A 14,216-nucleotide genomic window follows, 5' to 3' on the forward strand; every position below is an offset into this window, starting at 1 on the left:
AAGGGAAGGGAATGTAGGATTTCATGGGACGGGGAGTGGAATCTGGATTGAAGCAGAGAGCCTGGAGTGGAATCTGGATTGAAGCAGATACCCTGGAGTGGTTGGGAGTCTGGCGGTGGGATTGACCATCTTGTGGACACAGAGGTTCAGGCTCAGAGATGCTCTCTGTCCCCAGACACACATGCTGAGATCTCAGGGCTCACTGCTCCCGTCCCCCATTCCCCCTTTGTGACCTCTCTGCCCCCCACCCTTCACCCACGGTTGTTTTTTTGAGCCACCCCTGAGGTCCACCCTGAACGACCTTCAGCCTGTTCCTGCCTTGGATGACAGAGATGGGCAAACATTGCAAGCAGGGAACAGCTCATGCTGACCTTGGAGCAGGGTCAGAGACCTTCCCCTCAGGCCCACCCACCCCTGGCCCTGCTTCCATCTGTCTCTTGCCCTCTGGGATTGGGGTGGGGGAAGTGAAGACAGAGCTCGTTTCTGGCTTGGTTAGGCAGAGTGAAAGGGGTGGCTTCGAATTTACCACTTACTGGCTGGGGAGCCCAACCCCCACAGCTTCAGTTTCCTCACCTGTAAAATCGGAATGAAAAAGATGCCCACTTCGCAGCAGTGAGGTTAATTCAGTGAGTTAATGTGCCCCGATGGGTAGTGAGCATCAGGAAATCCAAGCTTAATAATTAGCAGTGGGGTTAACAGCACGGCTTTGCAGTGTATCTGGCGTTGTTAGGGTAAGTTAGGTAAACGATCTACTTTACTCTCCTGCGTAGGCACATAGTCCATGACTCTGGTTCGCGGATGAAGAAACAGTCTCAGAGACATTAAGCAACATACACCAGGACACACAGCAGGAAGGAGGTGGAGCCAGACTCTGAACCCAATACCCCACTGCTTCCCCTAACACAATGCAAGATGGGTTTTTTTCTTTTTCTTTTTTTTAATCATGGTAAAATGTGACATCAGGTTTACCATTTGAACCATTTTTTAGGTGTACAGTTCAGTGGATTTAAGTAGATACACAATCCTGTGCAACCATGATCACTATCCATTCCCAGAAAATTTTCATCATCGCAGTTGGAAACTGCAGATTTTATTTCACTTATTATTGTCAGTGGTTCAGATGTGAAGAATCTGCCTGCAGTGCAGGAGACCGGGGTTCTATCCCTGGGTCGGGAAAATCCCCTGGAGGAGGGAATGGCTACCCACTCCAGTATTCTTGCCTGGGAAAATCCTATGGACAGAGGAGCCTGGCAGGCTACAGTCCATGGGGTCACAAAGAGTTGGACACAACTGAGCAACTAACACACATTGTGAGTGAGGAACTCTAGGGAGCATTCATTGAGCACCTACTGTATGCCAGAGCCCACAGAGGGCCTACTGGAATAGATGGCATTCTGGAAGGCCTCCTGATCAGTTCTGTACAGTCATTCAGGTTGTGGCCAAAGGTTGATTGTCAGAGTGCATATGTGCTTAGTCACTCAGTCGTGTCCGACTCTGCTATCCCATGGACTCTGGCCCGCCAGGCTCCTCTGTTCATGGGATTCTCTAGGCAAGAACACTGGAGTGGGTTGCCATTTCCTCCTCCAGGAATTGTTGCAATCACCACATAAAAACACAGGATGCCTGGTTAGATTTGGGTTTCAGATACACAACCAATAAATTTTAGTATACTTCCCAAATACTGCGTGGGACATATTTATACGAAAAAAAAGATTCACTATTTCTCTGAAATTCAAATGTCACTGGGCGTCCTGTATTTCATCTGGCACCCTTAGACCAAAGAATCCAGCCCGTGGTTTCTTGGCTACATTGCGCACCCTGGCTCACAACTCAAGTCCTCCGGGAGAAAAAGGCTCATTTTCTTTCTGTCTGGTGTTTGACCGAAGCCTGATGTTGACAACCTCCCACTAAGCTCTCCCTCACAGGGCCTCACTTGGCTTTCATGTGGACCCTGGGAGGCAGACACTGCTATCCCCATTTTACAGATGGAAACATTGAGCCCAGAGAAGGGACTATATTCACACTGATCAAGAGGTGAAGGTGTGTCTGGCTCTATAGCCCAGTGGCCAAGGGATCTCAGAGACAAAAGAAAGAATAGGCAACTCTGATTTGTGAGCATCTTTGTTGCCAGCTTCCACACTAAGAATTTCCCTTAGGAAATTCCCCAGGGGTTCAGTGCTTAAGACTCCGAACTTCCAGTGCAGAGGGTGTGGGTTGGATCCCTGGTCTGGGAACTAAGATCCCACGTGCCACAGAGTACAACCAAATAAAATAAAAATGTTAATTTTACAAACTTAAAATATCTAATTTCCCTTGTTATCACATCATTTAATTTATGTCCTAAAGTATGGATTGTGGGCCCATTTTACGGAGGAGGAAACTGAGGCCCCAAAGAGGGGCTATCACAAGAGGTGGAGCCAGGATTTGAACTCAGTTCAGCCCAGGAGGCCAAAGAAACTTCTGTCTTCTCCTATCAGGTTAGGGTGGTGGGAGGGTAGGAAAGAGGCCAGCAGGGGCGGGCATGGCCTCTGACTGTCATTGTCACCTGGGCCCCTCTCTCTCTGAAGTCCCTGCCAAGGGGCGTGGGGAGGCGGCCAGGGGAGGGCTCTGCTCAGTGCAGCCTGCCCCTCCCCCATCCTGGAGAGCTGAGCTCAGATGGACCGAGGACCCTAGAAATGTCGTTCCCTGGATGCAGGCCCCAGGCCCTGGCGTCCCTCTGCTTCTGCGTTCTGGTCCTGGCCTGTGTCGTGGGTGAGGAAGAGCCAGGGGTGGGGTATGGGGACCCCGCAGCAGCCTGGGGTGTGAGTGTGCGTGACTGTGAGGCGTGCAGATCTGTGCGCGTGTCTGGGAGTCTGTGTCAGGGGTGGCCATGTTTGAAAAGTGTATACACAGGGTTGGTACAGATGACACTGGCCATGAATTTGCACTTGTGTGTATGTCAGCAAGAGTAGGCAGGCGAGGTGAACGTGTGTGTGTGAACACGCATTTATATGCTTGTGGGCACGTGTGTGTCTTTAGGGGGTAATTATGCAAAAGATTTGATGGTTAGCGGGTGGGAGAGTGTCTGTGTGTACTGCTGTGTGAGTATGTCTGGGTTCTGCACGTGCAGTTCTTAAGTTTTGTTGCTTTGGCCATGCCACGAGGCACGTGGGATCTTAGTTCTCTGACCAGGGATGGAACCCATGCTCCCTGTATTGGAAGCGCAGAGTCTTAACCACTGGACTAAGCAATGAAGTCCCTCTGCACATGCATTTAAAATATCACTATGTACACAGTGCCTCCGATGTCCTGGAAACTGGTTCTCCGTGTTAACTCTGAACTCTCACAGTAACCCTATAAGCTAGGTCCTGTCCCGAGCCCATTCTACAGAAGGGAAAACTGAGTCTTGAAGAGGTTAAGTCGTTGGCCAAGGGCACCCCACCGGTCGCATGGGTGCCTCTGTGCATGCCTGTAGACATGTACCTGTGTGATGGCTGGTCTCTGTAGGTGAGGCTTTGCCCAGGTGTGGGGGTGCCGGACCGACAGGTGTATGTGATTCCTGGTAGAACCCCTGGCCCACCAGCCTGACACACAGCTTTGCCAACCTCCGTCCCTGGGGACATCCCTCACTGCCCACGGAGGTCGTTCAGACTGTGTGGGTGGGGTCGCAGGAGAACAGAGGAGGCAGCAAGATCAGCTAGCGAGGGAAGCCTGGAGGGGCGAGGGTTACAGACTGCGGGAGGGAGCTTCAGGCAGATGGAGCGCTGACGGGGGTCCTGGGCACAGGGGGTGAAAGGAGATGACCGATGGCTGGAGCGGGGCAAGGGGTCAGAGGAACAGAGAAGGCAGTGAGAGAGCTCCAGGAGTGACAGCAACCACGAGCATGGAGGGAAGGGGAGAGGGACAGGTTCAGGGGCCGGGTCGTCCAAGTTGTCCTCTGGTCCCACCTAGCATGCCAGCAAGAAGAGCCTGAGGGGACCCTGAGCCCCCAGCCAGCGCCAGCCAGGAGTTCCTGGAGCCTGGTTCCAGGCAAGGTGAAGGAGTGGGTGGAGCCGCTGGTGAACAGGACCAGAGAGAAGTGGAAGTGGTTCTGGTAAGTGTGTGCAGAAGGGGCCTGGGGGCCTGGTTCTCAGAGAGCGGGGGGTGGGGTGGGGGCGGGCTAGGGGGCCTGGACCCCTGGGTCTGGGGGAGGAGGGGCTGGGGGTCTGGACCCCTGGGTCTGGGGGAGGAGGGGCTGGGGGAGGAGGACTCCTGGGTCTGGGGGAGGAGGGGCTGGGGGGTCTGGGTCCTGGGTCTGCGGGACGAGGGGCTGGGGGCCTGGATCCTGGGTCTGCAGGAGGAGGGGCTGGGGGCCTGGACCCCTGGGTCTGGGGGAAGAGGGGCTGGGGATCTGGATCCTGTGTCTGTGGGAGGAGGGGCTGGGGTCTGGATCCTGGATCTGAGGGAGGAGGGGCTGGGTTCCTGGACCCCTGGGTCTGGGGGAGGAGGGGCTGGGGGCCTGGACCCCTGGGCCTGGGGGAGGAGGGCCTGGGGTCTGGATCTCCGGATCTGAGGGAGCAGGGGCTGGGGGCCTGGTTCCTGGGTCTGGGGGAGGAGGGGCTGGGGGCCTGGACTCCTGAATCTGAGGAAGGAGGGGCTGGGCGTCTGGATCCTGGGTCTGGGCGAGGAGAGACTATGCCCAAACTCGTGGGTTCCAAGGAGCAGGATGGGGTGGGGGCAGGCCTGTGACGCTGGGTCTGAGAAGGGTGGAGGGTATGTGTTGAGAGCGGGGTCCTGGGTCAAAGAGAGGAATGGGTGAACTGAGCAGAAGTCTTGGGGGCTATCTGCGGTCTCCACCGTGAATCCCCTCCCTTCCAGGGGCCCCACGGCCTTCCGGGGCTTCATGGAGACCTACTACGATGACCATCTGAAGGACCTGGGCTCCCGCGCCCGGGCCTGGCTCCGCAGTTCCAAGGATAACCTCCTAAACAAGGCCCACAGTCTGTGTCCCCAGCTGCTCTGCAGGCCAAGTGACCAAAATTAAAGCGTCACACCTTCTGCAATAAACAAGTTCTCCTGTGTGTGTCCCTGTCCCAGTCCCTCCTGGCCTTGCCAGAGATAACCCCCCATCCCCCTCCAGAGGGTAAGGGGTGGAGGAAGTGACACGTGGTAGGAGCACCAGTGGGGGTGGGGGTGGGGGGGGAGGACTGGGAGGCCCGGAGGGATGACCCCACCCTGCCCCCAGTGCTAGACCCACACTGCCAGCTTATGGGGGGCAGAGGACTTCAGGCTTCTCGGTTTGGGGTGGAGGGTGAAGGCTGGAGAGCAGTTAGCAAGCCCCCCACCCCTGCCAGCCGCCCCTCCTTCAGAGTTCTGCCTTCACCTCCCATGTGACGGAGACCCCAGACCTGGTGCCTGGTGGGCACCCAGAACCCCCGACCCCTCCGCAGCCCCCCATTCAACCTGTCTCCTTCTCTGTCCCCATGCCACCTCCCCCCCAACTCTCCCCCTCCCACCCCTGCAGCCCTGTTGGCCAGGACTTTGGCCGAGGTGTCGAGGTGGGGGTGGAGGGGTGGATCTCAAGAGCTATAAAGCCTTTCTCTGCCCATTTGGAGCTGCTGAGGACAGCCGCCAGAGTCTGGTAAGAGAGGGGACAGAAATGAGGGGGGCGGGGGACAGCAGAAATGGCCCAAGATTGTTAGATCAGAAACTGCAAAAGTCAAGATATTAGATTCCAGGGAACTCCCTGGCCGTCCAGTGGTTAAGACTCCGAGCTCCCAATGCAGGGGGCACGAGTTCAATCCCTGGTTGGGGAACTAAGATCCCTCATGCTGCTTGGCTCAGAGTTAAAAAAAAAAAAAAAAAAAAGTTCCAGTTTTAGAATCATGGAATTTAGGGAATTCTCTGGTGATCTAGTGGTTACGACTGGGCACTTGCATTGCTGGGGGCCTTGGTCCTGTGCCGGGTGTGAGAACTTAAATCTTGCAAGCTGGGCATGTGGCATGGCCGGGGTTAAAAAAAAAAAAAAAAAGAATCATGGAATTTAAAAACTGTAGAATGTCTGTGTGTGCTGATCCTCCTCCTGTCAGATATCAACCTCCACGCCGCAGTCTCTGAAACGTGGAGGGTGATGTGATGGACTGAGCCCTGTTGTCCCTGAGAGTGACTCCCTCCTAGGGTTGGGATCGAGATGACTCTGGAATGTGGGTAGAACAGGGCCCAGAGCAGAGGAAACTCACTCATCCAAGTGGTGGCTCTTAACCCAGACTATGGCACGTGGCCCTGTACTGAGTGGGTCTTAACATAAATGCCACCCCACCGCTGAGGCTTTCCTGGGCTACACAGCACACCCTCTGCATTCCAGAGCACTTATCAGAGGGAGACAGGCACTTTAATTCATTCATTTGACGTTTGCTCCTTGCATGTCTCTCTCATGTTGGCTTCCTGAGGGTGGCAGGCTACTGTATTCAAGGCTGGGCCCAGAACTGCGCCTGGCACACAGTTGGTGCTGAAGAAACGCTTCTTGAATGAATGAATGTTAGAAATAAGATGTTGCGGGGAATTCTCTGGTGGTCCAGTGGTTAGGACTTGGCGCTTTCACTGCCGGGCCTGGGTTCAGTCCCTAGTCGGGGAACTAAGATCCCACATGCAACACAACGGAAAAAAACAAAAACAAAAACACAAAGAATTAAGATGTAACAATCAGCAAGCAGGAGTAGCATCATAGAATATTAGGAAGTGAGGCTCAAGTCATTAGGAACTTGACTCAGGTGGGGAGGAAGGGGAGAGGGGGTCCTAGGCTGATATCCCTGAGGCCCGGAGACCCCAGGACCAGATGCCTCCCATGGCCCTGCCCCCAGCCACCTCAGTGTTCCAGGTCTCCTGACGCCATGGGCACGAGATACTTCCTGGTCGGGTTTCTCATCCTCCTGGTGTTGGGATTCGGTAAGTGGGGTTGAGTGGGGTCAGTAGGGGAGGTGGGGATGCCATGACGGGGAGGAGCCCCGAGCATCCTCCCAGTCCGGTTCTTGTCCCGCCCTGCCCCTGCCCATCCCTCTCCTTCCCCCTTTTATTCCCCCACTGCAGCAGGCCCCTCAGCTACCCTAATGCACTCTCCTCCTGCAGAGGTCCAAGGGGCCCATGTTCCCCAGCAAGACGAGGCCTCCAGCCCTGCCCTGCTCACCCAGGTGCAGGAGTCACTCTTAGGTTACTGGGATACAGCCAAGGCAGCCGCCCAGAAGTTGTACAAGAAGACATATCTGCCCGCCGTGGATGAGAAAATCAGGTATCACCTGCCCCCCACCCACACCCCAGGAGCCCGGAGTCCCAGACCCCAGCCCCTTCTCCCTCACACTCAGGAGTCCAGGTTCAAACCTGTAATCTTTCAAGGCCCAGGTATCTTAGCTCCCAACACCTAGCTCTGGGATTCTGGGATCCCATCCCCGTCCTATTTAGGGATCCACGGCTTTGGGTTCTAGTCACCTTTTCCAACAGGACACGTGATTCTGGGCCCCCAAACCCAGGAGTCCAGACCCCCAGCCACCCATCCCTCAGACACAGGAGTCCAGACCCCAGCCCCTCCTCCCTCAGTCCGTCTGTCCTTTCTCCCCAGGGACATATACACCAAGAGCACGGCAGCTGTGACCACCTATGCAGGGATTATTACTGACCAGGTCTTTTCTGTGCTGTCAGGAAAAGATTAACAGCTGGGCCCCCAGTCACGGGGGAGTCCAGGCTCCAGCAACTCCCTGGGTCCCCTGATCTACACCCCTGCCCACTTCCTTGCAACTCTCAGCATCCTGTTCCCAATTCTAGCCTGACTTATCAATAATAATAATAAAGCCAAGTTTATTCTTTTCAACATCATCACTTTTCTGAGACCTCAGGGTCCAAGATGGAGGAGCTGATGCCTGCCAACACTTATTGAGCACCTGTTCTATGTATATCTTCCTAACCTGGTCAGTGAGAATAAAGAGGTGAATAATAATAATGAATAATCGTAACAACAATAATTAGAGACTGACCCTCACCGAGGTCTGGCTTTCTCATCCATTTTTTTTTGGCCATGCCATGTGGCGCATGGAATCTAGTTCCCTGACCAGGGATCGAACCTGTGCCACCTGCTGTGGAAGCACAGAGCCTGAACCAGTGGACCAACAGGGAAGTCCCAGGTTTCTCATTTGTAAAATGATAAATGAATCAGTTCAGGTCAGTCACTCAGTCATCTCTGACTCTGCGACCCCATGGACTGCAGCACGCCAGGCCTCCCTGTCCACTGCCAAGTCCCGGAGTTCACTCAAACTCACGTCCATTGAGTCGGTGATGCCATCCAGCCATCTCATCCTCTGTCATCTCCTTCTCCTCCTGCCTTCAATCTTTCCCAGCATCAGGTAAATGAATACAGCTTACTTACAGCGGCCTCTGACTGTGTCTGGGGCCTGGACTGACACTTTTTAAAAATTTATTTATTTTTAAGTGAAGGATAATTACTTTGCAATATTGTGTTGGTTTCTGCCATTCATCAACATGAATCACTGGGGTGACACTTTAAATTATGCCATCGCAGAGAGGTGTTCAATGGCCCGGTGGCAGAGGGGAGAGTGGTGCCCATGAGTCATTGCTGAGTGTGGGAAGGCAGGGCCCAGGTTGGCTGGGACCCAAGAGGGCAGATCTGTAAAAGCTGTGTTCTGTGCCAGTTCCTATACATTTGCCCCACCCCCTGTCATGTATTCATTGAGACACAACCAGGCGCTGGAGACACAGCAGGGAAAAAGACAGCCCTGCCTTCATCAGTTCAGTTCAGTCACTCAGTCGTGTTCGAGTCTTTGCGACCCCATGATCTGCAGCACGCCAGGCTTACCTGTCCATCACCAACTCCCGGAGCTTGCTCAAATTCATATCCAACTTGGTGATGCCATCCAACCATCTCATCCTCTGTTGTCCCCTTCTTCTGCTCCCTTCAATTTTCCCCAGTATTAGGGTCTTTTCCAATGAGTCAATTCTTTGCATCAGGTGGCCAAAGTATTGGAGTTTCAGCTTCAGCATCAGTCCTTCCAATGCATATTCAGGACTGATTTCCTTTAGGATTGACTGGTTTGATCTTGCCTTCACATGGCCCCTCAAAAAGGTACTGATTGGGTCCTGACCCAGCTTCATACGGTTTTACTGATTACAGCTTGGCAGTATGCTTTTTTAGCTCTTCTTACTAGCAATAGTAATAATGTTTCCTGAGCTCCTATTCAGGACCAGAAGCTCTGTTCCATCCTGAGCCACAAATAGAGAGGCTGAGGGGACGGGGTGGGAGGCAGAGACGACCCATGGAGAAGATAACTTCAGACAGCAATGCAGGTGATGAAGAAAAGGTGAAGAAGTGAGGAACAAGTTCAAGATCTAGGTGCAGCCACCTTGGATAGGGGTCACAGGGAGCATACTCTAAAGGACGCAGCTGGGCTGGTCACAGGCTACGTGGAGTCACAATGAAGTGTGGTAAGGACAATTGCTGATGGAAAGTTGGGGGAGTGGAGGGGAGTATTCACTTGGCTCCCAGGTCTGAAAGGATGGACTCTACCCTCTGGTATCTGGGCAGTGGGGAATTACCGGCCAAAAGCACAGGGGGTGAATTAAGAGCAGAGGCCCTGCAGTCTGAGGGAGGAAAGTGCTGGGGCCCATGGGTGGAGGGGGCGAAGGGCCTGGACTCCTGCATCTGGAAGGCTAGGTCCTGTGCCCCCAAATCCCATGGGTTGGGCTACTGGCCTCTGAGGATGCAGGGCCTGTAGTCTGCTAACAGACTTGACATTAACTTCCGGCCAGCCTTTTCAGCTCTCTTGGGGCAGTTTTCCCAGTCCTGGGCTGGGCAGCTGTGAGTCCAGCAGAAAACAGGGGCCTTGGGGAGGGGTTGTGGGAAATGCCCCCAAAGTCCCCAGGGCCTGGGAAGAACTGAAGCTGCCAAGCCCAGTGGGTGATGGGGCAGGGGGGACCCTGGATGAACAATCCCTGCTCTGTCCACTTGTTTCCCACAGACTCAAGCCAAACCAAACCACTGCCCAGGCTAGTTCTGCTTCCAACCAATCCTGGTGTACTTCCCAGACTCCTCCTTCCTTTCTCAGGCACCCACCCCCCATCCTATTCCCTTCAGGACCCCGGGAGTCGAGGCCCCCCAAACTCCTCCTCTCCCAGAATCCAGGACCCTCAAACCGTTCTCCTTGGGGACCCATAAGTTCAGGTCCCCAGCCCGCTTAGAATTTGAAATTTTACCCACTGGTTGGTGTTGGGCGTCCCCTAGTGGAGCACGAATGGGTCTGATCGGTGATTGATTTAACAGGAATGCAAGTATTTACTTGGTCATTCAGTGGACATGGGGGAGGGCTTTACAAGGGCCCCATCTGAGGTCACAGTGTACCTCAGAGCCCCTGGTGTTGCAACAGATCAGGACTCTGCAGTATATGAGGATGTTGGGGTGTCTAGTGCTGAAAGCAGAGATGGGGTAACAGTGAAACTGGAGAAGATAAAGCTTTAAGGTCCCTCACTTGCCTGGGCTTTCTTTGGTCCTCTATTTAAATTTGTACACGTGATTTTGCACTTTTAAAAAAGAGGTTCACAGGTACTTCCCTGGTGGTCCAGTGGTTAAGAATTTGTCTTCCAATGCAGGGGACGTGCGTTCGATCCCTGGTGGGGGCACTAAGATCCCACCTGCCTCAGGGCAACTAAGCCCATGCGCCACAAACTAGAGAGAAGCCCGTACCACAGTGAAAATCCCAGGTGCAGCAAATAAGACTCATAGTTGTTTTTAAAAGCCCACAAAATCTCCATCTGCCCATCTTCTGGGAGACTTCATCATCATGTTCATTACATCTCTAGACTTGAAGACTAGGCCTCCAATTTCACAGAATCATTACTATCGTTAGTATCTGTACTAGAAAGGGACAAGGCAAGAAGTTTTCTAAGGTTTCTTCTTGTCCTTGTGTTGGTTCACAGAGGTAAGTCATTCACCTTCTGCACTCAAGAGTTTCATTCTTTCACTCAGCAGTCATGCCCTGGGACAGTGCTGGAGACACATGACCATGACCATGCGGTGACCATGACCAAGACACACCCATCTCTGTCAGTGATGACACAAAATGTGGGCAGGGACGGGGTGGGGAGTCCAGGGGTACAGGAGGTCTGGGAGCTCAGGAGGGTTTCCTGGAGGACAGATACTTTTGAGCTGAGGCCTCGAGGAAAGTGGAGAATGTAGTTTGTAAAACATTAAATAAATATTTAAAATACCTCAATGCAAAGCCTGCTTTCCTTTCCAGACCATATGAAAAGTTCATAACCACAGTGCTTGATACTGATCACTTACTAAGGTCCACACTAAGTGAGGACGGAGGCCAGGTGCTTTACATTCTTTTACAGAGGGAAAAAATGAAGCCCAAAGAGATAGGTCATTTGTCCGCAATCATTTAGCCGCTCCGCAGCACAGCCAGGGTTTGAACCCAGGTCAGACTTCCACCCAATTCACTGGTGAAGGTTTCACAACTGCTAAGTCTTCTGTCCTCTCTGGGCCTCTTATTATTCCTTCCTTGGGCCAAGGGTCTCTCAACACATATCCGGAGCTGTAGCAAGTTACTGAAAAGGCATGGAGTTCTTTGAGTCCCTGAAGCGGAGTCCACCGCGGCAGGCTTCGCTGGAATGCGAAGACCACGGGGGCTATGTGCCTGCGCAATAAACTAGGCATCCCCAAAGCTTAGGGAGGGGCCGAGAGGGGCCGGTTAGGAAGTGTGGTGGCGTTAGGACGCTGAAATAGTAACTAAGCGCACAGGGCTATAACCTAGGGAGACTTGTCAGAGGAAAAGAAGAGAGGTCAGAAAGAGAGACCACTGAGTCCTGGTTCGAAGACCAGGAGAGTTCCTTTAACGCAGGAGGGGTGTGGTTCAAGCGGAGAGGCTCTTTGCGTTTACGGTGGCCGGGAAAGCTCATGAAAGTTGAAATGAAAAGGATTTAAAGAATCCGCGGGGCGAAGCGGGCAGAATGACCCAGGAGGCTCATACAACTGAAAGGGGCGGGGTTACGCGAGAGGGGCAGAAAGAAGGGAGGCTGTGGCAAGCGTATATGTTCGCCAATAAAGTCCTGGGATTTCGGGTCAGGCAAGGTGTCTACTGTTTGCTGTTGTTTCAGTTCAGTTTAGTTGCTCAGTCGTGTCCATTCTTTGTGACCCCATGAACCGCAGCACGCGAGGCCTCCCTGTCCATCACCAACTCCCAGAGTCCACCCAAACCCATGTCCATTGAGTCGGTGATGCCATCCAACCATCTCATCCTCTGTCATCCCCTTCTCCTCCTGCCCTCAATGTTTCCCAGCATCAGGGTCTTTTCCGATGAGTCAGCTCTTCACATCAGGTATTTGGCTCCATCCCTTCATTCTTTCTGGAGTTATTTCTCCACTGATCTCCAGTAGGATATTGGGCACCTACCGACCTGGGGAGTTCATCTTTCAGTGTCCTATCTTTTTGCCTTTTCATACTTTCATGGGGTTCTCAAGGCAAGAATACTGAAGTGGTTTGCCATTCCCTTCTCCAGTGGACCACATTCCGTTTAGGCTATTTCAAATCCTAAAGGATGAGGCTGTGAAAGTGCTGCACTCAATATGTCAGCAAATTTGGAAAACTCAGCAGTGGCCACAGGACTGGAAAAAGTCAGTTTTCATTCCAATCCCAAAGAAAAGAAATGCCAAAGAATGCCCAAACTACTGCACAATTGCACTCATCTCACACCCTAGTAAAGTAATGCTCAAAATTCTCCAAGCCAGGCTTCAGCAATACGTGAACCGTGAACTTCCAGATGTTCAAGCTGGTTTTAGAAAAGGCAGAGGAACCAGAGATCAAATTGCCAACATCTGCTGGATCATCGAAAAAGCAACAGAGTTCCAGAAAAACATCGATTTCTGCTTTATTGACTATGCCAAAGCCTTTGACTCTGTGGATCACAATAAACTGTGGAAAATTCTGAAAGAGATGGGAATACCAGACCATCTGACCTGCCTCTTGAGAAACCTGTAGGCAGGTCAGGAAGCAACAGTTAGAACTGGACATGGAACAACAGACTGGTTTCAAACAGTAAAAGGAGTACGTCAAGGCTGTATATTGTCACCCTGCTTATGTAACTTATATGCAGAGTACATCATGAGAAATGCTGGGCTGGAAGAAGCACAAGCTGGAATCAAGATTGCCAGGAGAAATATCAATAACCTCAGATATGCAGATGACACCACCCTATGTCAGAAATCAAAGAACTAAAGAGCCTCTTGATGAAAGTGAAAGAGGAGAGTGAAAAAGTTGGCTTAAAGCTCAACATTCAGAAAACTAAGATCATGGCATCCGGTCCCATCACTTCATGGCAAATAGATGGGGAAACAATGGAAACAGTGAGAGACTATTTTGGGGGGGCTCCAAAATCATTGCAGAAGGTGATTGCAGCCATGAAATTAAAAGACGCTTACTCCTTGGAAGGAAAGTTATGACCAACCCAGACAGCATATTCAAAAGCAGAGACATTACTTTGCCAACAAAGGTCCGTCTAGTCAAGGCTATGGTTTTTCCAGTAGTCATGTATGGATGTGAGAGTTGGACTATTAAAAAACAGCTGAGCGCAGAAGAATTGATGCTTTTGAACTGTGGTGTTGGAGAAGACTCTTGAGAGTCCCTTGGACTGCAAGGAGATCCGATCGGTCCATCTTAAAGGAGATCAGTCCTGGGTGTTCATTGGAAGGGCTGATGCTGAAGCTGAAACTCCAATACTTTGGTCACCTGATGCGAAGAGCTGACTCATTTGAAAAGACCCCGATGCTGGGAAAGATTGTGGAGGGCAGGAGGAGAAGGGGACGGCAGAGGATAAGATGGTTGGATGGCATCACCGACTCAATGGACATGAGTTTGGGTAGCCTCTGGAGGTTGGTGTTGGACAGGGAGGCCTGGCGTGCTGCGGTTCATGGGGTAGCAAAGAATCGGACACGACTGAGCGACTGAACTCAACTGAGTCGCTGAGTCGTGTCTGACTCTTTGCGAGTCCATGGACTGTATAGCCCGCCAGGCTTCTCTACCCATGGGATTTCCCAGGCAAGAAAACTGGAGCAGGTTGCCATTTCCTTATCCAGGGGAATCTTCCCTACCCAGGGATCGAACCCGCGTCTCCTACTTGGCAGGCGAATTCTTCACCACTGAGCCACCTGGGAAGCCCGAGGGTATCTACTAGGTGAAAACAAACGGGACTAGGCAGCACTAG

General features: G+C 52.5%; 2 protein-coding genes across 4 annotated transcripts; both read left to right on the plus strand.

Annotated features, from left to right (window-relative positions):
• Positions 1 to 2,594: 2,594 nt before the first annotated feature.
• On the plus strand, positions 2,595 to 5,039 carry APOC4 (apolipoprotein C4). Its single transcript, XM_019980046.2, has 3 exons — positions 2,595 to 2,751; positions 3,931 to 4,072; positions 4,837 to 5,039. The coding sequence occupies exons 1-3, from the start codon at positions 2,676 to 2,678 to the stop codon at positions 5,000 to 5,002; spliced, it is 384 nt and encodes a 127-aa protein (XP_019835605.1). The 5' UTR covers positions 2,595 to 2,675; the 3' UTR covers positions 5,003 to 5,039.
• Positions 5,040 to 5,477: 438 nt separating this feature from the next.
• APOC2 (apolipoprotein C2) lies at positions 5,478 to 11,228 on the plus strand. 3 transcript variants are annotated; one of them, XM_019980045.2, is made up of 4 exons: positions 5,478 to 5,599; positions 6,819 to 6,903; positions 7,084 to 7,243; positions 7,571 to 7,819. In XM_019980045.2, the coding sequence occupies exons 2-4, from the start codon at positions 6,849 to 6,851 to the stop codon at positions 7,659 to 7,661; spliced, it is 306 nt and encodes a 101-aa protein (XP_019835604.2). In that variant the 5' UTR covers positions 5,478 to 5,599; positions 6,819 to 6,848; the 3' UTR covers positions 7,662 to 7,819. The 3 variants fall into 3 exon arrangements, with proteins under 3 accessions (XP_019835604.2, XP_070627333.1, XP_019835602.2); XM_070771232.1 differs by lacking the exon at positions 7,571 to 7,819 and adding an exon at positions 10,982 to 11,228 and having other exon boundaries at positions 5,514 to 5,599; positions 6,836 to 6,903; XM_019980043.2 differs by having other exon boundaries at positions 5,518 to 5,599; positions 6,836 to 6,903.
• Positions 11,229 to 14,216: the final 2,988 nt, after the last annotated feature.

Source organism: Bos indicus, chromosome 18 (genome assembly GCF_029378745.1).
Source record: "Bos indicus isolate NIAB-ARS_2022 breed Sahiwal x Tharparkar chromosome 18, NIAB-ARS_B.indTharparkar_mat_pri_1.0, whole genome shotgun sequence".
NCBI classification, from domain to species: Eukaryota; Metazoa; Chordata; class Mammalia; order Artiodactyla; family Bovidae; genus Bos; species Bos indicus.